Source organism: Harpia harpyja, chromosome 7, assembly GCF_026419915.1.
Source record: "Harpia harpyja isolate bHarHar1 chromosome 7, bHarHar1 primary haplotype, whole genome shotgun sequence".
NCBI classification, from domain to species: domain Eukaryota; kingdom Metazoa; phylum Chordata; class Aves; order Accipitriformes; family Accipitridae; genus Harpia; species Harpia harpyja.
Window position 1 is genome coordinate 35050437 of NC_068946.1, and position 23611 is coordinate 35074047.

Consider the following 23611-nt stretch of genomic DNA (forward strand, 5'->3'; position numbering starts at 1 on the left):
CCAACATTCACTTTGGCTAGCAAATAGCATCAGCTCTACCCTCTATTTGAAGGCATCAGATCATAATTGCTAATATTTCAAGTAGTCTACTTTGCTTAATCTACTCTCAACTCCTGCTTTGGCACTTTCATCAAAACCACAAAAAGCACCCCTTTTTGAGCATGAAGATTAATTTCTCACTCAATTTCTCACTCCCATAGCAAACTACAAGGTCGGCTCCTTAAGGCTAAAAGAACAATAGCTAATATAAGTGGAAGTGGAATAATTATTTATCTATTAGTTTTTTGTTTGTTTTTAAGTAAGCAGTAACTGAAATCTGTAGACAAACTGAACGCAAGCTGTCTCACTAAGTTCTGAAAAGCACAGAAGAGACCAGCACAGAATCTGAAACATTCAGCAGCACATCTAGAATGAAGGAGACGCATAACTAAAAAAAAAAAAAAAAAAGTAACCATACAAAATTGTACTATACAACAGCCATTACCATTCTTTTGTATGACCTGTAAGTCAGACAAACCTGTCACAACTTGAGACCCACCAGTTCTTCAGATGCTGTCTTCGTGCCCTTGCACAAGACAATAGGGTAAGATCTCCAATAGAAACATCTCAAGCACCTATCAAATACCCATCACTAAAGCAATGCTCCTGAGAACTCAACTACATTATTCTGGACATCTTGGATAACAGACTGTTCAAAGCAACCTTCTACGATTCATTAAAACAGGTGAAGGGCTAAAAGCAGGACCATTTACAAGGAAGTATTCAAAGGAAATCTTAATTTATATACACTATCAGCCTGAAAACAGGCAAGAGCACTCCTAAAAATCTTCAACTGAGAAAAAGAAGATATTGACAACATCAAGTGTCGGTAAGAAAATGAGAACAATGCTGCACAGAAAACAGAGGAAGACAGCTACAGCAGCTGCAGGCTGCTGAGCTACACCTCAGACATCTGCAACCAAAGTGCTGCAAAAGTGCAGTTTCTCAGTTATTAAGGCACTTAAGCTAAAACAGACATCAGTTCAATAGCACATTACATCACCATTTTGGACCTTTTGTGGGACTATAAGGAGGAAAACATTTGGCATGAAAATATATTTAAATTTAATGAGACTTATTTTTACTATTTTTATATGCATAGCCCAACTCCTGGGGCTCATCTCACTGTGAGTGGTACATAGAAAGACTGCATGTTCACAAATGATTCCTTAAACTATTTAAAGACAAAACAATTTTGTTAGAAATTTCAAATGGGCATAGATGTTCCCTTCCAGTCTGTAAGAGAGGATTATACTATAATATAGGCAAAATAGGCAAATAGTTGAATAGGCAAAATCAGTGTAAACACGTATACATACACACCATTCTGTGGGCCTATGCATTGCAGCAGAAACCCAGCAAGAAAAAAGCACCTGGCTGTCTAAGAGCTGTCAGCATGGAAGATCAAACCAGTGTTAGCTCTATACAGAGTGGCAGCAGAACACTGTCAGGGTGGTAGTCAGGAGAACGGGAGAGTGACTTTTTTTTTTTTTTTTTAAACGCAACAGCAACATCCTTACTGCTCTCCAGAAGAGAAGGGGTCTGACTGACAAAATAAATAAGGTGTCATCCAAAGGCTGACACCTACACTTGTGTTCACTCTCTCCAGGCCCTTACAATAACAGGTGCCTGATGACACAGGCCAGCAGAATACATTACACAAATCAGGTGTGTTGCTTTTGTCAGTGACACTAACTTTTATTGTCTTTACAATATAAGGTAAAACAAACTATTAAAAAGTAACTTTGTTTGGTAAAATATTTAGTATATTGAAAATATAAATGCATCTTCAGATCAAACAGATTACAAGCATATAAAATAATTTACAAAATTAAACATTTATCCTGATCAAAGAAGTATAAAAGCCAACAGTTCCAGAACCATGCTACTGGCACCTAATGTTTTGTAAGTAAAGAATTTCATTCTTTTGTGCACTAATCCTACTCCTTCCTCTAAGTGCGTAGAACAGAAAAGGTCAGTTATGTAGTCGGTAAAGGCGGGGGGGGTGGGGGGGAAGACTAAGAATAACAGCGATTCCTCTTGCAAACCCCCTTCTCCACTTATCTTGGAATGTGTACTTTGTTAGAAAGCCATTTTAACTTAACTTTTCCACTATTGCCAAGATTGAACATAAACAGTTTCATATTGTGTTTGAAAAAGATAAGTTCAGATAATCGCCCAATTTTACAATTTTGTGCTTTTATACACATGCAGTTATTCTCTCCCAGGAAGATAAAATGTAACTAACTATATTAGTTTCCTTTTATAATTTGAATTAGTCCTTTATAAGCAGTTTCAGGTAAGACATAATGTCAATAGCAGATGACCATGCCAGAACAGAACACTCTACAGGACTGAGATCCTGGGCCAGTTGAGAAATCTTTTTCTCCAAGGTATACCCCTGCCTGGGCATAGCAGTATCATCCTTCTTCAAAAACATTACTGGACATAAGTCATTCCCACCATCACCTATATATACAATTTGTGTATAACTTACTCCTCGAACCAACTGTTTATCTAGAAATTCTTTTAAAACTTTCCTTTTGCAAAGGTTTTTAGGGCACTTTTCACAATGGTGAGCATGGAAGTTCCGTACAGTAAGATAGCCAGTACTGCTGAATGCTGCAGGGTTTGTAAACACTTCATCAAACACCTTATGGAAGTCAGCAGCTTTCAAAATCCAGTCAATAAATACTGTATTAGAATCTGAAACAATTATGCAGTCAAACAACTCTTTGTTCTCGCCAATAAAACCCAGAAGATCTACCATTCCCGCAGTGAAAGGAATTGTTGTCATAGTTCTTTTCATCTCATCTTCTTTGACGCCATTGTCTCCCAAGTAGACAAAGACTCTGCCCATATATTCTGTCCAATGTCCTGGTCGATAGGAGTTTCTTAATCCATTAGGAAGCTTTTTCTCAGGAGCGCATTTCACAATCCAGGTATCGCTATTTTCATCTACGATTGTATGGTCAAAATCAAAAACCAACAGAAATTTCATAGCTGTCAGAAAATAGTTTCCAAAACAAACAAAAGAAGAGAATTATTTCTATAAATGAAAGCACTGAATTCCTACCCTGATCTTGTGCTCAGAAGAGAAAAATTCTGCAAGAAAATGAAGCATTAGGACAAATATCTAAACAAAGTAAACTATTTATGGCCACTACAGCTATGGGAAGTTGTGCTGAAGCTAAAAAAGCAGTCTGTAAAGGTCAAAGTTCTAGTTCAGTATCAAACTTCTGTTTAAAATAAATAACGTGAAAGTACCTAAACTCATGCTGCACAGTTACTAATACTTGCTAACACAGTCAATCTTCCAGTACTCATGCACTATCAGTTTGACCAATGGTTCTAAACTTGTCCATCATCACTTGCCAATGTAACCAAACTGGGGTTCTCCTGGCAAAACACCTTAATTAAGAGATATTTCAGAAGGAAACTACTACTGAACAGATGGAGCCAGTCTTTTTAACAAGGTCACACCAAATCAAAGCAGCTAACAAAAAGAAATACTGCCATTTGTGGGTCCGGGAATAAAAAAAAAAAATTAAAAAAAAAAAAAGAAGAATCGGTCTGCTTGCTGTAGTCCTGCCACTTCAGCACCTACAGCCCAACTCTGGGCAACGGAAAGCCCAGGGAGCAGGAGACACCTCAACCGGTACTTCACGCCGTTCCCTCACAGACAAGTCCTCTCACACCAGTCACACGAGCGCCGCCGCTTCCTAAGCCCCAGGCTCCTCTCAGGCCGCGCAGCCACACAACCAGCCCCCTCCTATCCCCGGCACAAGCACAACAGCAGCTGCTGCTGCTTGCTGCTGCCACCGCCCTCCCGGGGCGCAACGACCAGGCCGAAGGGTAAAGCAAAGCAGCCATCCCGGCGGGGGCACCCCGGAAGCCCGAGGGGCTGGGCCGAGCGAGGCGGCGGCACCGCACGGGGGTCTCGGCAGCCAACCGAGAGCCCGTGAGGGAACGGCACACAGTCAGCGGGGCGCGCGCGCCGCCCGCCAACGGCCGCCCTGCCCCCGACCCACCTCCGCAGCCGCCGCTTCCGGCTCCCTCCGCCCGAGTCCCGGCCGCCGCGGGCCACGTCGTCACGTGACTCCCCGCCGCCGGGTCGCCCGGCAACAGCGCGCGTACACAGGCGGCGCGGCCGGGGGCCATGGCGGCGGCGGGGCCCGGGCCCGGGCGCCCCCGCGGGAGGCGGCAGCTCGCCCGTGAGTGGGGCTTCCCCCCCGCGGGCACCGGGGGGGAGGGCAGCGCCGAGCCCGCAGCCGCACCGGCTGTACCCGGCTCCGGGAGGCTGCAGGGGTGCTCCTTGTCCCCGTGCCCAGGGTGGCTCTCCCCAAACCTCCCCCCCGGCTCTCCCGGCTGCAGGCAGTGAGACAGGCTGTTTCTCCCCGAGAATCACCTAGGAAGAGCTAACCTGAAAGCCGTGGAGGTACAGCATTACCCAAGAGCTGAAGCCAGCGAAGAGCTGTGCACCCGGCAGTTCCCCATCCGCGGGGAGCAGCCGCGTCAGTCTACGCCGACTCTTGGCAAGGCTACCTTCGCCTCGGGCAGAGGGAGAAGGTCAGGTCTGGTCCCTATCATAAGACAAACCGATTAGCAGCTGCATCTGAAAAACAGACCCGGACATCAGCATCGCTGTAAGAGAAAGCCTCCTTACGTTTCAGACACGGCACGGCAGTCTGCTGCAAATCAGATGAACAAGGAGAATTTCTAACAGGACGTCGCATCGTACAGAGCGCCGTTTTCTTCGAAAATACTGGCGACAGTTTGAAGGCCATTTCACAAACACTCGCGATCACCAAAAAAGCTGTATTTATGCATGCACACGTGCATGTAAGCCTAATACAACAAAGAAATGCTAATCTTTCCAACAAATCAAGAAACTGTTCTACAACAGATCTGTTTTAGTAAATACGATGAGTGCATAGGACAAGGGTGGTAAAGCACAGCCTGTGCCCAAACTGCTGCCTCATCCAGCCAGCGGAATGTCTCTACCAATATTCTCCCTTTCCTTTTGGGAATGCTCCCTGGTCCCTGCTGTTCTCAGAATTATGCCTAAGTACTGCCAGGAAAGCGTTAGTTACCACAAGCCAAACCTGTACCTACACACAAACGGGCAAGGAGGCACACAAACATTTAAATCAGTCAGCGCCACAGCCCAAGCACATGCGCTGGCCACGGACTACCGATACAGATACCCTGTCTTAGCTCTGAGGTACCGGGATGGGGAGAGTAACTACTGCTAAGGATGACTTAGTATTGTTATTATGCAAGAATTCAAATCCTGATACAGGTTTGAATATAGGATTTTCTGATATCAAGTAACCTCAGTATCTTTTCTTCCCTCTGCACAGCGCCGCATCATTTGGAAGAAATTAACATTCTGGATGGCTATTTTCTTCCAAATGAAGTAGATCTTCATCAGGTAATGGTATTGCCAAAAGCAGAATGGGAAAGGATTCAGGACAATCTTGACAGCACAACTAGAGAAGAAGCACGCATCCTCGCTGAGAAGAAAGAACAGGAAGAAATGCACTTACGCTCCAAAGCTGCTGTGAAAGACTGGCCCAATACCATTATGGTAAGTACAAGATACATTTGTAAACAAGGGGATTAATTTTCATATATGCAAAAACACTCATAGTAACATTTCTAGCTGTACTCCCTTTGTTTAACATTTGCTTTTAAATATGTATTTTAACTAAACTCCATTTAAATACATTTAACATCTAACATCCACTTTTTTTTTTTAATTAAAGCTAAAATGCAAAATTAAAAAAAACCCAAACTTTGAGTACATCACCTTCAGAATGGTTTATACGTTTTTAATCCATGGGCTTTAAATGTGATTTCTAATTTTCTCTGCACTGTAGGGCCTGGCACAACGGAAACTTAAAGCCAAAAAATTACGTGAAGAAAGGGAAGAAGAAGAAAGAAAGTTACTTGATTTGGAAGAGCAACGGTTTCAAGCAGCAAAACGGAAGGAGGCTCTTGATCATGCAAAAACCTACCTATACTATCAGAACGAAAGAGTGAAAGGGTTGCATGTTTGTTGACAACTTAGAATTTTTAAATTCAAGTTGTACCGAATGTCTTTAAATGCTTCTGAACATGCTAATTACTTTAAATGTTCTCTTGCAGAGTGCACTTCTACTTGCTGAGGTCCTAAAAGAAAGAGATGCTCAAGTTGAATTTAAAAAGTTAAAGTCAGATGTTAACAAAAAGAAGGGTGAAGAAAAGGAACATGAACATAAAGAAGCTATTCTCAGAGAGGAAGAAAAGGCACATCAGTGTTATATGAATCAACACGCACTACGCAGAGATCAGCTGGAACAGTAAGTAATAATTAATAACCCTACTTTATTATTTACTTAAGCTCTCTTCTCACAAATACATTCTATAAAGTTTTTACAGAAAATTACTAATAATTTGATTCACAAATGCAACACTTATAAAGAAAAATGCAGAGTGCCACAAAAGACCTTGCACAAAAGGGAAAAGCTGTGATATGCAGGGTCTTTTAGTTGCCAACAGTCTGCATGTAAAATCAGCTCTGGCAGGCATCAACAGGTTTTAGTCAAATCACTATTCAAAAGTTGTTACTGAAAGTATATTTTAATTTAGTTTTGGTTCCAGAAAATGAAAGATTAAACCAGACTTTCCATCTGCCCATAACTAGGTTCCAGGGAATGCATCAAGAGAACGCATCACTGCCACCTCCATTCTTTCAGCTCTTCCAGAAACCTTATGGAGGGGTCCCCAGTGGTATTTATAGGACTGGCCATGGTGGTCTGATAGAAGGAATCAAAATCCCTAAGGCAGAGGAAGAGTTCACATTCTAGTTTCACATATTCCAGGCCCAACACATAAATCCTTGCAAAACTCAGTGTAGAACACTACCAGCTTGAGCTGTTGCCTGCATGCCCAGAAGGAGAAGCATAGATATGGTGGGACTTACTGGAGAAATCTTGTTCATTGAGGATGCTGCAGAGATAGGCCAGAACATTATTAATGCAATGGTGCTAATAAGTCATCCAGATAAAACTTGTTACCACTAGACTGCAAACTATGAGCATACCATGTAGCTCATTTCTGGTCAGAGGATTGAGGGCTACCATTACAAACAATGATGCTATTTTTCACCTCTGATATTCTACCCACCTTCAATTCAAAGTATCACATTCTTCAGTGCAAGGTACCTATATATACAGAATCTGTATCTGTTCATTACTTCATGCAGTCCCTAGCTTGTTTATTCAACTCCTTTTTCCGATTCAGAATAAAGGAGCACAAGCATCAGGCAGATCTGGCCAAGCTAGAAGACAAAAGAGAAGGCGAACAAATACAGAGATTGAACCAACTGTACCAACTGGAAATTCAGAGAGGAAAAGAAAAGGAACAGGAGGAAAAAGTTGAACGCCAGAGGCTGCATCATGTAAGTAACAGGAAAGCAGACAGTTCAAAATGCTTGTTTCACCTTGGCTGCCTGGAGTGAAACAATAGCATTCGTCTATCTAAATGGGCTTACTAGCAATGGGAGGTTTGCCGACAGCTTCAGTAACATTGGGTCATATACCTACCTTGTGAGTTGCAGGCCGTGTCTTTCCTCTGTGCTTTTGAGACAGGCCTCTTGGAGGCAGGTCTCTTCTCTTGTCTGAAGGGACACTGGCACCTGATGCTTTGGTCTGTGATTAAAGTCTGCTGTAGACATCAAGGAATATTCTCCTTGACTTGAGAACTAGATTTAAGTTCCACATACCTGCTGTTTTGAGCCCATTTTAATTTGTTAGAAAGAGGGAATAGGCCGAGACTGAACATAACAATATCTCTTTAACTTGACTCTCCCTGGATGATTGGAGATGTTTAGAAATTTAGTCAAGACCTGCTGCCTTCTCTCTTCATCTTTAAAGGCAACTTGCTAAATGCAAACTAGAAACGCTTCAGAACAGTTCTGGCCAGCATGCAAAAGACAGCTGTTTTTTTACATAACAGTATAGAAAACGCTTCAGCTATGACTTGGATTAAGCTCTTAGACTGGGATAGTTTTGGACGAGGTGGGCCAGGAGCAGCACAGTCTGTGTGTGTGTTGGTGGGGGTTGCACAGTCCTATTCCTCTCAACATTCCCCTCTCCCATGTGTGTGAATGGAAGCAAGGGATAATGCTGACTGCATTGCATAGCAATTTCTTTGTGTACTGGGCTGGAGAAGCAGCTATTCAATGCTCAACTCCTTTCTCCTCCCTCATATCTACTATCTCCTCTTCATGCACGTTTGAACAGGGAGGCAGAAGTAAGTGGAAGTACTGAGAATCCCTTTCTTCTTTTCTTTCTTTGAAAGAAACACAAAGAATAGGGAGTGATTCTTTTAAGTTGCTACCCCAGGCCCAGATTTTCTAAACTTCAACTGTTATATCAGGACCATTTTGCCCATGCAGGAGCATGTAACTGAGCAGAAAATAATCAAAGCACTAGAGGAACAAAAAGAAATGGAAGAAGATGATCGGATTAGAGCTCATTTTAAAGCAAAGGAAACTATTGCCAAGCTGATAAAAAAGAAAGAAGCTGAAATGCGCAGGTAGGTACAAAGCTAGAGTAAAAATTGTAAACAAACTAAAAATTATACTGTGGTCATTTTCAAATCTTTCAGACTGATGATGTTACACAAACCACAGTTATTCTAAAAATTAAATACTATTGATAGGGAGAGTAGGGAATTCAGGAGAAAAAGGAAATTCTTTCACAGGTTCCTTAGTAATAGGTGTGTGTGTGAGCAATCTCTCCGCCCTTCAAAGTACAAAGACTTACGGAAGGGCAAAGTGCTACACCAGTGTGTTGGGAACAGTGATTTTTCCATATGGCCTGCCAAGCCTCCACCTCCTCAACAATTAAAGACAATTAAAATCCTTGATGAAAGTATTTTTGGGCATAAGCTATATTTCCCTGAGCCAGATAAAGAAAAATAATTTGACTTCTTAACTAGGCACCTGTATTAATTATATCGGGTTTTTATTAAGGGAAGATGGTTTATACATTTAACATTGAGGGTACAGCTTGATGATACCATTAAGCCAACCTAAGAGTTTCTTTCTCTTCCTGTTTCTGGCCAACACTCCCAACATTTCTGCCCTGATGGCAAGATGCTAGGCAGACTCCTCACTGAGTGATCCAGCTCATTATTGCAACAGAAGGCTAACGTTACAAGAATACAGGGAAGATGTATTTGCTAAATCAGATAATTAAAAAAAAATAAAACAGGGGGAACACAAGGAGATCAAGGAGTTGGGTGGGTGGGCTGGCCTGTGTGGCAAGAGGAAAGAAGACTAGAAGCAGGATTGCTGAGTTTGGTAGCAGTAATGCTTCAGGTAGACCCAGGTGTGTACCTGGTATGTTATGGTAGCTCATGTTCTTCTGCAGACTAACACAGGAACATCAGGACAAAATCGTTTACCAATTAGCTGTACAAATGAATGAGGCATTAAAGAGGGAAGATGATCGTCTTGCTAAAGACATTGCAAAAAAAGAAGCTGAACAAGAAAAAAAACGCAAAGAGAAAGAAGCAAAAGAAAAGGCCGCCATTAAATCTATTGCTGAACACAGAGCCACTGTGGTAAGAAACCTAGCCTGTTCTTATTCCTGCTTACTCCAGTTGAGGATCCTGGCCCAGATCACAGCTGGTGGCTCTGGTGCCATGCATCAGCATGCTTCATCAGGTCCACTGACATCTTTCCTGGGGTCCTCTTTCCCTCTCCCACCTCTCTGTCGGGCACACATCTGCCAGGGCTGCTGAAAACCCTGGGCTTGGACACTGGCCGGTCACAACGACTGTGTTTATCAGAGTGCTGATACAGGGCTGCTTCTGCCAAAAGATATGACTTCCAGCTTAGCAGGCTAGCTCCTCGGTTAACTTTTTTTTGTGTATTTTGTAAAATACAGATGAAGATGAAAGTAGAAAAGGAGAGAGAGAAAAAAGAAGAGGGTAAAAAAGAACTTCATGCGTTAATGGAAAAGAACCGCATCTACCTGGAAACAGAAAAAGCCAAGAAACAAAGACAACGTGATGCAAATATGGAAGTGCAGAAAATTCAGATCCAGCAAATGGTAAATAGAAAAGCTGTATCCTGCCGAGTCCTTTAGAAAGAAACACACATCTAAACCAACAGCACTAGCTCCTGCCTCAGAGGAAGAGAGGAAGCTTGCTGTGTTTTGTTTGGGGTTTTTTGTCTGTTGGTTTTGGTTTTTTAAATCACGTGTGCTCCGCATATGCTGGTGTGGGGACCAGCCTCCTCTCAGAGCAGTGGTGCAAGTCAAGGCTGGTTTGCAATGACAGATCACATCCCGTCCTGTGCCATTATGTACTACTGTTGCCCTCTTGCATCTTCTGGGCAGGTCACCAAAGAGTAGCAACTAATGCTGATGTTCACTCAGCTATTTAATGTACCCTTTTTGTGGGGGGTAGGGCAGGGGAGAGAAGAGATGATATTTGCCAAGTATCAACTAACATCACCGCAGATCTCCTGTAAGTTTTTACCCTCTCTAAGTTCTAAGGGATAGTTACATTGTGAAAGAAATACTAAGCTTTGTTATTCCCTTTTCTTCATCAGGCTGAAAAGCAGGCAAAAAAACAGCAGGAAAAGCAAGCAGACTTGGATTATGATGTCCAGAGAGAGGCTATTGCGCTTTTTAAGGAGCGTGAATTTCAGAGCTATGCAAAGCAAGTAATTGAATCAGAGTCCAAGACTACACACCATCTTTATCCTCTTCTCAAAGCATCCAAAGATGGAAGAGGACTTGGACATGGGCCATTTTCCAGAGGAAGAGAAGGAATAAATACTAGTTTTCAAGCACAGGATGGTGCTGGGGGCCAGTTACCTTGTTGTAGCTGTACTCCTGCTCAGGAAGTTAAAAACATGAAATAACATTGAGACTATTCAGCAAGGAAAGGCAGAAGCAGTTTTCATGTGGTTAAAAAAAAAAAATAATCTTTTGAACCTTACCGGCAGAGTTAAGCTGCAAAGGATCTACATCGAATATATATTATGAATCTGGAAGTCCATTTGGAGAAAAAAGATTGCCAGAGAACTGGCTGTATTCTCAAAAATCCCCAGCTTGTATTTCATGAAAGTTAGTTTATTAAACTTGAGACAGGAATGCATGATATGTAATTGACCACCAGTGTAACCCATTCCAGCCAAAAGCTCACTATTATGGTTATACTTTTATTATTCATTGTTCTAAAAATTCGCTGTGCCATGTTTTTCAGGCCTGGGATACGAATTCCCAGTACAAAAGGTCACATTTTTCATTAGCCTACTGCCAGTTAAGTATTCCTGATAATACAAAAAAAAAACCAAAACAACTTTACAGAATCTCCAGGGGAAGAAAAAACAACCTAATACATGTGAAAGTTAGAATAGTTATTGCAGTTTTTACAGCATTTTGCAACTACCTCTAAAACAAATGTCATGCTATACATTAGTTATATTATATGAAAATATGAATGCGATTTGATCACAACCCTTAAAAGGTCACCTAGGAGACAAATAGGTCCCAACATAGCTGTAAATAGCTACTACAAGAAGAGCATGGCAACAAGAGACAACATAGTTGGACTGTTCGTTCAAAAAGACTAACAGTGATTCAGTCTGCATTAAGTAGATCCAGATCTAAAATGGTTTCTCAGATTCCTCAGCTGACTTTCCCAACACCCAAGTCACACACACATCTCACTCCTTAAGCTTAGGTTCTTTGCTGAAATTTTACCACCATGTTCCTGCCTTGGACAGAGTTAGGGTTTCCTAGAATGACTTCCTCCACCAGTAACCTGGGGTCTAAACAGGGTATCCCCCTATTCTGGGGTCCACTGGAAACAAAGTTCAAGAAACTTGAAGCTTTGCTTCGTTGCACACAACCTTCTGTTCCAGCCCTGCAGCTGCCCGTCTCTGTTGGCCAAACTAGAAAATGACACAAGTTCTAAAAAAAAAAAAAAAAAATTAAAATTGGGAGAGTTTTTTACAAAGGTTGCTTGCCAATATTTCAGTTTGGAAAATGGGTCTTTTGTGTGCCTTCAGGTTTCTGAGCCTGGCTTCCAATAGCAAATGGCTCTGAAGAAAGCACAGGACTTTGAGCAGGATGCGAGGCTACCCGGAGGCGAGGTCCCTCCAGCAAGCTGAGGGCCAAGCAGAGGTGGTTTTACCTGCCCTGCGGCGTAGAACAGCTAGATGCAAGATGGACGTACTCCTCCCCGAGTGCAGCAGTCACCTCCTCGAGGAGTCTCTTCCAGGCAGGGCAAGGGAGGAACTTCTGGAAGGAGGGGGAGGGCCGACCCCTCATCCAGCTCCCCGGGCCGCCAAGGGCTCTCCTCCCGGAAAATGGCGCCCAGGGGCCACCTTCTGAGGTCAGGTAACGGAGAAAGGCGAGTTTCCAACGACCCCAACTACAGGCAGGCCTAGCGGGATGCAGGTCACGGGCGAGAGGCAGCAGCCCACAGAGCCAGGCCGAGCCGGGACGCCGCAGCGCAGAGCCACGACAGCGGGAAGAAAAGCCTCCCAGGTGGGAGCAGAAAGACAGAGGCAGATGGGGACGCTACAGCCTCTTACCGGCTGCGGGTATTTCACGAACCGGCCGCGGAGGAGGGCGGTTCCCGCACGGGGCCTTCGCGGTGACCGCCGCTGCTCGGACCTGCTCTGCCGCCCGACCCGGACGGAGCCGAGGAAGGCGAGGGCGGGAACTCCGCCGCCGGGCCGGGCCGGCCGACCTTCACAGCCTGAAGGAACGGCCGGCGCCCGCCGGCAGCTCCGCGGGGCGGGGCGGAGCGCCGGGCCGGGCTGGGCCGGGCCGCTATAACATCTGCGTCACCGGGCGTGCTGTTCCTCCCTCATCCCCTGCTACTGTTCGCGCCGTCAGCGGGGCTCGGGGCGTTCCCGCGGGCACTGCTCGCTGCGGCCGCCGCCTTTGTTCCCTCTCTGTGTGCGGAAGAGCGAGCCCCGGCTTCCCGGGACAGCCGGGCCGCCACCGTCTCTCTCTCTCGGCAGACGTTGCCGCTTGGCGGAGAGGCGGGCGCTGGGCGCAGGGCCGGCCCGCGGCGGAGAAGGGCCGACGATGGACCGCGAGGGGCCGGACGCCGCCCGCCGGGAGGCAGAGCGGGAGCGCGGCCGTTACCTGGACCGCCGAGCCGTGGCCCAGGAGCAGCTGGCGCAGTGAGTCCGGCGGGGTCTGCCCGGCGGCGGAGGGGCCTTAAGGAGCGTGGCGGGGAGGAGTGGGATTTGGGTTAAAAATCTTCCCGTGGCCAGCTCCGTGCCGCCGGCGGGGTGGCGCGCTGGGGTCACAGGACACGAGGGGGTTAGTTGGCGCTAACCCAGCTGAGGCGGCCCGGCTCTGGCGGAGCGGGCCTCGGCGGGCCTCCCGCGGCGGGAGCAGCCCCGCCGGCGTCGTGCCGTGCCTGGGGCTGCGTGACTCGCTGCTTTGAAACCATTGTTTCTGATCCTCCTCGCTCTGTGGTCAGGCTGAAAACGTGTCACCTCTCCTCGCCCTCCGGTTCCTCTGTAACTCTGTTCTCCAGCTTCAGAAACGTCTCTTGCTACCAGCGGCTATGCCCGTCCTAATAAATTAAACAAGACGGTCTACGTTCTGGTACTGAGAGCAAGTGGCTTGTCTCCCTAAGGCAAAACTCTTTACTATTGCTGCTTCCCCCAGCCCACGCTAGCATGGGCTGATGACCGTGGCCATGTCTTGCACGGTGCTGTGGCACTGTTTGGAAGATGGCTAGCTGGCAAAGGCCCAGCTTGTACAGGGGGTCGGCTAACAATTAAACAGGCTAATCAAATTCGATCTAATATTTCAGTGCTATGCTGATCATGTTTGCTTTTGCTAGTATAGGCTTAACCAGCACCCTTGCAGTAGGACTGAGCTTTGGCCAAAGGATTTGCAGCTACCTTTTAAAAAACATGATTCTGTTTTTGATCTCTGATATTCTACTTTCACTTCGAAGTATCAGGTTTTTTACTGTTAAAGTGCCTGTAGATATGCAGAATCCATATCTGTTCATTATTTCATACAGTCCCTAGCTTGTTTATTCAACTCCTTTTTCTGATTCAGAATAAAGGAGCACAAACATCAGGCAGATCTGGCCAAGCTAGAAGACAAAAGAGAAGGCGAACAAATACAGAGATTGAACCGACTGTACCAACTGGAAATTCAGAGAGGAAAAGAAAAGGAACAGGAGGAAAAAGCTGAACGCCAGAGGCTGCATCATGTAAGTAACAGGAAAGCGGATAGTTCAAAATGCTTGTTTCACCTTGGCTGCCTGGAGTGAAATGGTTGCATTAGGCCCACAAATAAATGGGCATGCTGGCAACAGGAGGTTTGCTGACAGCTTCAGTAGCATTGGATCATATGCCTACCTTGTGAGTTGCAGGCCGTGTCTTTCCTCTGTGCTTTTGAGAAAGGCCTCTTGGAAGTTGTAATGTGGCACCTGAGCTTTGACTGGTCTACAATGGAAAAAGCTTGCTATAGACAGCAAGGAGATTGTCCTTGACTTGAAAACGGGATTTAGGTTCCATGTACCTGCGCTGTTTTAAGCCCATTTTCCTTTATTAGGAAGAGGGAGTAGCCCAAGTCTGAATATGACAATATCTTTTTAACTTGACTTTCCCTTTATGATTGGAGATGTTTAGAAAATTAGTCAAGACCTGCTTACCACACCTACTGTTTCCCTCGCCATGCCTGCTTGAGCTGGGAGACTGAAGTGTGGAGGTACTGTGATGATTCATTGGCATGTGAGAGAGTAAGAGGAGAGAATTCCCACTGAAACCCTACTTGCTTTTTTCCCCTGTATTCCTCCTCACCTCAATTATAAAAATCTTAACCCATTTGCCCCCAACCTTTTATATGCAATAAAAGCTATATATACTCATAACTGCCATTTCTGCATGATTACAAAATGCCTTGTCCCTTACGCTTTTATGTTCTACAGACTTTTACTGTTTGAGCCCTTCAGAGTCTGTGCTGTGTGAATGATACACAGGATGGGAGCAGTTGGAGCCAGTGGGGAAGTAGAGGAAAGAATATAACTTAAAGATACTGTGCTTGGGGCTGCAACCACACACTAATCTTACTTTTGTGGTAGTTTGTGGTAAGTAGGTCATGAGAATTCTCTTCTGTCTCCCAGTTTCTATCTTCTGTAGCTTCTCCACTGATAAAACCAAAGAACTCTTATATAGGCTAGGCCTGAAGTCTTTGCTAGATTTTTTTTTTTTTCAGTTCATGTTTCCAATATCTCATTCTACATAAAAATAACAGTACTTTTTCATTTAAACAGGAGTATGTAGCTGAACAGAAAATAATTAAAGCTGAAGAGAAACAAAAAGAAGATGATGATCGGATTAAGGCTTATATTAAAGGAAAAGAAATGATGGCTGATCTGACAAGAGAAAAAGATGCAGAGACTAATAGGTGGGTCTAGGGCTACAGTTTTCAGGATTCAAACTTGCAATTGAATTTTGTGACATGTTACTCTGAATTTTTATATCAGCAGAATCAGAACTTTGTGATGCAAGCAATTTTTCTGTAATTAAAATTTGAAAAATAAGTAGAAAGTCCAGAAGAAATGCCTGCCAGTTCCAGTAGTGATTGGTGCTGTTGGGGGCGGAAATGGGATTGCTGGCTTTGTTAGGAGCAGAGCCTCAGGTAATTGGAGTGGATATCCTGGTATGTTACAATAGCTCATGTTCTCCTGCAGGCTAACACAGGTGCATAAGGACAAAGCTTTTGCACAACTAACTGCACAGATGAATGAGGCATGCAAAATTGAAGATGATCGTCTTGCTAGAGGAGCTGCAGAGGTAGAATATGAATACCAAATGAAAAACAAAGAGAAAGAAGCGAAAAAAAAGGCTACCATTGAATCTATTGCTGAACACAGAGCCACTGTGGTAAGAAACTTAGCCTGTTCTTATTCTTCTTTCTGTCATATATACCTGTACTTCTGAATACCTTTCAGAAACACCGTAGATTCTAGCACAGTTGTCTTGAGTGAGACACACATGCAAGTTCTCACTTAGCAGCTGCCTCTTGTATTAACCGTCTATAGTTTCAGAACCAACACCTTAAGAAAGGTGAAAGCAGTACATGTGATGAACCCCTCTCAAAAAATTAAGAGTTGGAAGGCTCTATAATTGTTGGTAATTTGTGCAAACATTTTCCAGACTCTGCACTGCTTACTCCAGTTGAGGATCCTGGCCCAGATCACAGCTGGTGGCTCTGGTGCCATGCATCAGCATGCTTCATCAGGTCCACTGACATCTTTCCTGGGGTCCTCTTTCCCTCTCCCACTTCCCTGTTGGGCGCACATCTGCCAGGGCTGCTGAAAACCCTGGGCTTGGACACTGGCCAGTCACAATGACCGTGCTTATCAGAGTGTTGATATAGGGCTGCTTCTGCCAAAAGATATGACTTCCAGCTTAGCAGGCTAGTTCCTCTGTTAACTTTTTTTGTGTATTTTGTAAAATACAGATGAAGATGAAAGTAGAAAAGGAGAGAGAGGAAAAAGCAGAGGATGAGAGGGATCGTAATCAGTGGATGACAGCAGATCGTATCTACCTGGAAACAGAAAAAGCCAAGAAACAAAGACAACGTGACGCAAACATGGAAGTGCAGAAAATTCAGATCCAGCAAATGGTAAATAGAAGAGCTGTCAGCCCATTCAGTAAGAAGCATGCATCTAAACCCTTAGTACTAGATCTCCTGGGCGGGAGAGAGAGAGAGGAATCTTGCTGTGGGTGTGATGTGTGCATTTTGTTTGTTTTTTTAACCTGTGTGCACTGCAGGTGCTGAGGTTGGGGACCAGCCTCTTCTCAGAGCAGTGGAGCAGAAGCCTCTTCCAGGCTGACTTGGCCCATGCTGGTTGGGGAGGATTACCTGGGAGGGCTGGTAATAAGGAAGAGATCAACAATGACAGATTGCATCCTGTCCTGTGTCTTTTTGCCATTTTTTCAGTCATGCCACTACTGCACTCTTGTATCTTCTGGGCAGGTCACCAAAGAGCAGCAGCTGATGCTGATGTTCACTCAGCTATTCAATGTACCCTTTATGTGGGGGGTATGGCAGGGGAGAGAAGTGGGGAGGCATGATATTTGACAAGTATCGACTAGGTATCTACTCACATCTGTTTTCTTTATCAGGCTGAAAAGCAGGCAAAAAAACAACAGGAAAAGCAAGCAGATTTGGACTATGATGCTCAGAGAGAAGCTGCTTTTTGTAAGGATCGAGCATTTCAGTAATAAAGATGGTGAGTAACTGAATCGGTGCCATTACTGGATGTAGTTTTTATTCTCCTCTTTGAGCATCCAAGGAGGGAACAAGATGTGGGCTTCCTAACTAGGACAACTGCAAGAGTGGTGGAGTGTATACATGTGCAGTATTAAAAAAATAAAATATTGGGAAGGGAGGTAAAGAAGGATGGTTGATGTAACACCATCCATGTTCCTCCTGCCAAATGTATGCAAGCCCCCAACTTGCTTGGGGACTGAGCAAACACTTGGCATTGTGCAGGAGTGTTACAGCTTGTGTGCTGCTCAAAGCCCTGCCTGAGGGCAGTGCCAAGAGCTCTGCTCAGAGCCAGCACAGACCCAAGTATTGTCTTGGTTGGTCAGTCCTGCTGTGGTCTGGGCTGCTGTGCTGGTTTTGGATGGCAGGACATAGCTGGTTGGAGCTGACTGACTCTCTGTACCCATGTCAGTTAGTGTGGGCCATAAGGGGCTTGTTTGTGGAGTGAGGAGGCTGCTGGTGAGAACTTGACACCTGTGATGCATGTGTTTCAGAGGTTTTGCCCAGAAAAGCTCTAGCCTGGTGTCAGGGCTGAATGCCCATCACTGTTTGGAGCACATCTTCCTGTTTAAGTTTCATCTTAAAGGGTCCAGTTTGTGATCGCTCTGTAATGTGAACTAAAGCACAGTAAATAGGAGCAATCAAGAGACTCATTTCAATAACTCACTTCTGACCTAAACCAAAATGCTGATGTTGCTGCACTATCAACTAAAAGTCACACAGAATTATTTCCAACTACCTTGGAGTAATTGATTTTGGAAACTATATTTCAAAAAAAAAAAAAAGACATGGCAATTAACTTGTGAAATTGTCTCTAAATACATTTTTTTCATAGTTCACTAATGAAAAATTTATTTCCCTTCTCTCTGAGCCAGTGCTCCTTTTACTACTTCAAGCTTTTTTCAGCAAGCAGAAGGAATGGAAACTTTTAATAAAGCCTTTTGATAGCAGAAGCTGAAGCCTTGAGAAGAAGCATTGACTACAGCAGAAGTGGTGCTGAAATCTGCAGAGCTTGATAATGCTCCAAATGCATTCCTAAGTGCATATTTGCACATGCTCACTACCATGCAATTGGTGAGTTAAATGGGTTTTAGTCTACCTCCACAGCAGCAAGAAGCAAGGTGGATTGCAGCCTCATTTCCTCCTCAGCTGCAAGAAACACCCTGTTCTGCAGATTATGTATGTGGCAGCAGTTGAAGTCTACCCTGCTTAAAAGGGGTATAAACACCATGGACTTTGAACATCTCCAAATATCAAACTCAATACACCTAGAGTGAAGTAGGAATCCTGTATAATTTTAAAGCACATTGGCTAAATATGGATTTAGTTACCCAAATTCAGCATGAAGAAAATGCAGCATGAATCATTATGTCACTTTATTCCATTGATTGAGATGCACATGCTTTGTGTGCTTGCTTTAAATGACTAACCCTAGTTAGTAATCCTCTATAAAACTAGGCAGAAAACCCCTCCACTGTTTTAAGAACATGAAGAAATACTTGAGGTTCTAAAACTTTCAGTGACAAAGCATTTTGGTAACAATTGTCTTTTACAGTTGTCCTACATGAAAGGCAAGAATGGAAAGCTGCTTACAGGAATAACACAGAGGACTAAAATCAGTTTGATGTTTATGATATGTTGAAGAAAACAGGAAGAAAAGACAGGGACTAGGCTAAGAGAACAACTCCTTGTGCAAACAGAAGCAGTTGAAAGCTATTGAACAGGCTGAGATGAGAAAGAGAGAAAGCTGGGCTCATTCAGTCTGGCAATGAGGAGACTAAGAAGTGAGCTCACTAACAGCCTACAGGTGCTTGAAGGGTAGTTAAAAATACAGCACAGCCAAACTCTTCTCAGCAGAGTCAGGTGATTGATAGAACAAATTGTGACATGGGACATCAGGCTGAGTAGTCACAAAAACCTGCTTCACCAGGAGCAGAGTGTGGTGATACTGGATCAGAATGGCCAGAGGTGGTGGAATCACCACCTGTGAAGGCTTTAAAGGTGTCCCATGTAAGACAGGAGGCTGGTCTAGCTGACCACCAGAGGTCCTTTTCAGCTACCATTTAAAGATGGCAACAAAATACAGGGAGATCACCTGCAGCTGATAAGGGAAATTGCTGACCTGGAAGAATCTGCTCATTGAGAGGTACCTCTAACCTAATGCCTAGTGTCACTACTTGTATTAGTTATTAGCAGAAGTTTTAATTAAGAGCTAGCAAATCAGAACATGCTTTGAGAAATAATTTGACTAGTAAACTTTAATTACTGTTTTTGCTCAACAAAACACCCTCTCAGATGGTGTGCTGCTTCAGGAGGTTGTAGCAGATGAGAAACATAATAGGTATTGGCCTTATTAGAAGGCCAAGACCTTAGAAATGCAAGGCAACCCTCAGATGGACTGAAACAGAGATCTTAAACTGCACTTTTTCCAAACCTGTCACCCAACTCTGGAAGTAGAGCAGCAACTTAAGTTTGAGCACGTTGGGCCTCCAGGGTCTAACATGGTATTCTCCCAACAGTAACACAACTGCTACCTGCATGGCTATAGTAAGACAGTACTGTTGTCGTGGATCTAATACAACTCCTCCCTAGGAAATGGAAGAGAAGCCTTCTAAAATGCCCTGTATCCTAAGGGAATTTGAGTTAACTCAGTGTGCAGCTCTTCACTGTTAGGTAGTGTTCCAGGTTGGAGTTACTAGTTCTGTTCAAGTTCTTTTAACATTACAGTCTTTGCTACTGCTCAGCTCTGAGGAAGTTTGAAGAGGACACCTACCTGGAAACAAACTACCCATGAACAGAAGAGTTGCCACCGTGGGACTGTTAAGGATGGACAGTTTCATGTCCCAGTACAGACTGGTTGTATGCTCCTGAAAAAGAAAAGAAAAAATTTTTTTTCAAAGGTCACTCATTGTGTTAGGTTATTTTGTTGTGTTTCAATAGCTAAATTCTTTCATATGCCTTTTACTAACTTACACCTTTCTGGTATCTCTTGAATGGAAGAGTGCTATAACTAGTTTGTAATCTTCCTTCTTGTTCTGGCAATGCATCTTTGAGAGAAGAAAAATTGACTACTTATAAATAGCTCTCAAAAAAACCCCCAAACAACCCCAATACAAAAAACCCCCTCCTTTCTGAAGGCTAAGACTTCAGAGGGAGTTGAAGTGAAGGCCAGAGGTATGACAAGACCATATGAGATGTCTTCTTTGGAATTATCCTAAATTAATTCCTTTCTATTTAAAATAAATCAAGTTGTGCTAAAGGCTTTGTTAAACTTGCAACATGTGTAGTCGTTCCCTTTACACTCCTGCACTGCCACCGCTACTAACTAAGCTGCTTTTTGTTTTGGTATATCATGGCCTTTGGCATTAAAACTTGATACCTAAGTGTATTCAAACCTGCCCTCTAATCTGTTCAACCAATCTCTAGAAAGCAGTCTTAAAGTATAGTTGTTCATAGCTGGTTGATACTGTCTTGCATAAACCAGCATAGCACTTTCTTTTTCTGTGGGTTTCCTCATCTCCAGTACATTATCCAGAGAAATGCACGATTCTGTTAGGTGCTGAACGGCTTGAACATCAGAACTGCAGGTCCAGTAAAATTCAACATTATGTCTCTGTTAATGTAATAGTAATTGTCCCCCTCAAATGAGTAGCACCTGGTCTGACTCCTTTTCTATGTAAAGGAAAAACAGGCAAAGGTTAGAAAGCAGCAACATGTACTGGAAGAAGCAAGCAATAGTTACTGAGCAGACCAGAGACAGGATCAAAGGTATGAGACTACTGAGATCTGGGAAATACAAATCCAGCAACAGGTACAGTGGCATAGTGGACAAGGGAGAAATTGGACTATCTTTGGTAAAGCTCACTATTGCATTACTACTATAGGACAAGTATTTCTGCATTAGTTTCAATTACAACCTATTGGTGCATATAAAATTATTTGTACAGCAGTTACTGATGACATAGTAAGACTTAAACTCTGTTTCTTTCTTCTTCAGAAATACATCTGACAACTACAGAAGTATCTACTAAGGAGTAAGAAGCTAGCCCGTCTCATTACAAGTTATATGTGCCTGCAAAACCCATCCATGCCTAACAGCTGAAGCTAACTCTAGAGCAAGTTCCAAGGCATGTTATTTGCCAGAACCTCCCTATACTCAACTTGCAGCGCAAGAAACAAGTACCAAGCCATAGCTTGCAAGTGTACCTGTAACTACTCTAGTTTTATTATGGAACAAAGCAGTAGATTCACTTTCTAGGAAGTCAAGAGGTAAGAACCAAAGGTACACTATCAGTTCATCTGTACTGTACTCCTTGAGTATTGCTAGGCCTGCAGACTAATTCAAACCTTATGTTTTGGCTTAAATTTTTTTTTTTTTTACTGAGCAAATAATAAAATTGAATAAACTGTTTAAAAACATCTGTCTAACAATAAGATCAATGTTGAGTGTACCTTTTATTTGTGACAGTTTTCTACTTACTTTTAGTCTGGAGAATGCAATGGAAGATAGGAATACTATCTTGAGAAAAGTTGTGGCACTAGCTGAGTCTTCAGTCTTTATGTGAAGGCTATGGCTGCAGCAAGACTGTGTGTATTTAGCACTCAGCTTTCTAAACTGACCATAGGGAATGGGAAAAGCACTTTTCCTGCTTTCTCCTAAGCACTCTGCTGCCAGCACAGCCAGGTTGGGATAGTGGTGTAGGTGATTTCTTGATCAAAACTTGTTCTTTCACTCAGTTCTAAACTGACTCTAAGCTGTCCCACCATTACATATAAATTCACATCATCAAACAGGTAGTTCTCTAACTACTGCAAACTATTCTGCTTCACCCCCCCCCCCAAAAAACCCCTTATATTTGTGTAAGTACAAGATCAAAGTTTGCAACTAGCAAAAAAAAAAAGTGAAGACACTAGCTCAGCTTCATTACATAGCTGCATTTTTATATATGTTACAATATATAGATAGTGAATAGACTGTCATTTGTCGTTCTGTAGTAGAAACTCCAACTCCATCTATAACTCAACACTAACCAATTTAGCATGGAATAAAAATCTGACTATTCACATCTTCAGTAAAAATGTACAGATCTTGGTTTAACTGAAGAGGTAGTGTCCTGACATCAAATCACCATACTTTATAAATCAGTACAAACAGTACTACCACTTTAAAAGGCTGGAGATTGACCCTCAGAAGCACATTTACACACACAGGTTGCACCATGTTACTTAGAAGTAAGTATTACTCTACAGAAGATGCTAAGTAATACTGCAAGAAGCACTCATGGCAGACATATGGAATACACTAACAAATATGCAAAAAAGCATTTATTTCTGAGAAGTACTTTAATACACAAGTTGTACATTTCATATCAAGAACTTACTCCCCCAGCTGAAAACTGGATCATCTTCCCTGTTGGAAACTACAAATTACAAAATGTTCAAAAGACTGAGCTTTCCAAATACTCTGCTGATTACTACATGCACAATACTGCCTGTATAATTAACCACAATTCTTTTAGCTGGTGAAGGAAACCAGTTATCAGCTAGTTCCTCTTACCACTGATTATAAATTAATAGGCCTAACTTCTTTCCAATCCTTCCAACCATTCTTTTCATTAGCAGTTATGGCTAAAGGCACACACTGACTACTTTTTATATACAGTTATAGGGATACATACAGGAAAGGTAGAAATGTCTAACTTCCTGCCAAAAATAGCAAGTTTCCTTAAGTGCTTCGCACGTTACAAAATTTCAGTTTAAAGTAAGGGTGCTGCATTAATTCAGTTTATTTAGTCCTTTTAATGTTAGTGTTAGAACCTTTATGAATACAAATATAAATTTAAAGCCAATCATATGCATATTTAGCAGTTTAAGATCTGTCCTCTGAACTTACTCACGTTAACTGCCATAATAATTTTGTTTGAACAATGACTATGATTAAGGAAGGACACTAATTTAATTCTTTAACAAAATGTACCTTTACCTTTATGTAGTTTTACTATCTAAACTCACCACTTTTATATTTTATTACTGCTATTCCTTTTGTGAAATTTCATACTAAAATTAGAAAACTTTGGTATGATAGCTTTTTTTTTTTTAAAGCAGGTGACTATTACTTTTTGCTTTTATGCAACACAAGTTTTGTTAGAACGGTGTTCCTAATGACATGAATTGTTCAAGGGTAGGAAATAAGAATACTAAAAGTATATATGCAACAAAATGGAAAGCTGAAGTTTTATCCT

General features: G+C 43.0%; 3 protein-coding genes across 6 annotated transcripts; 2 read left to right on the plus strand and 1 right to left on the minus strand.

The window, feature by feature from the left end:
- Window positions 1-1712: 1712 nt before the first annotated feature.
- PHOSPHO2 (phosphatase, orphan 2) lies at window positions 1713-10929 on the minus strand. Of its 4 annotated transcripts, XR_008236029.1 has the most exons (3): window positions 10793-10929; window positions 4463-7363; window positions 2859-2997 (listed from the first exon to the last, which is right to left on the minus strand). XR_008236029.1 is itself a non-coding variant. In XM_052792932.1 (2 exons), exon 2 carries the CDS (start codon window positions 3038-3040, stop codon window positions 2315-2317), a length of 726 nt encoding a protein of 241 aa, XP_052648892.1. In that variant the 5' UTR covers window positions 3041-3042; window positions 4463-5408; the 3' UTR covers window positions 1713-2314. The 4 variants fall into 4 exon arrangements, 3 of the variants coding, with proteins under 3 accessions (XP_052648892.1, XP_052648890.1, XP_052648889.1); XM_052792932.1 differs by lacking the exon at window positions 10793-10929 and having other exon boundaries at window positions 1713-3042; window positions 4463-5408; XM_052792930.1 differs by lacking the exons at window positions 4463-7363; window positions 10793-10929 and adding an exon at window positions 4071-4200 and having other exon boundaries at window positions 1713-2997.
- CFAP210 (cilia and flagella associated protein 210) lies at window positions 4159-11199 on the plus strand. The gene is given in 10 exon segments (XM_052792924.1): window positions 4159-4253; window positions 5403-5629; window positions 5922-6095; window positions 6190-6383; window positions 7327-7483; window positions 8483-8622; window positions 9462-9654; window positions 9981-10145; window positions 10649-10831; window positions 10833-11199. Coding segments are annotated over 10 exon segments (1530 nt in total). The 5' UTR covers window positions 4159-4198; the 3' UTR covers window positions 10875-11199.
- Window positions 11200-12882: 1683 nt separating this feature from the next.
- LOC128144302 (cilia- and flagella- associated protein 210-like) lies at window positions 12883-17209 on the plus strand. Its single transcript, XM_052792927.1, has 6 exons — window positions 12883-13243; window positions 14142-14298; window positions 15364-15497; window positions 15784-15976; window positions 16557-16721; window positions 16871-17209. The coding sequence occupies exons 1-6, from the start codon at window positions 13146-13148 to the stop codon at window positions 17171-17173; spliced, it is 1050 nt and encodes a 349-aa protein (XP_052648887.1). The 5' UTR covers window positions 12883-13145; the 3' UTR covers window positions 17174-17209.
- The last annotated feature ends 6402 nt before the right edge of the window (window positions 17210-23611 follow it).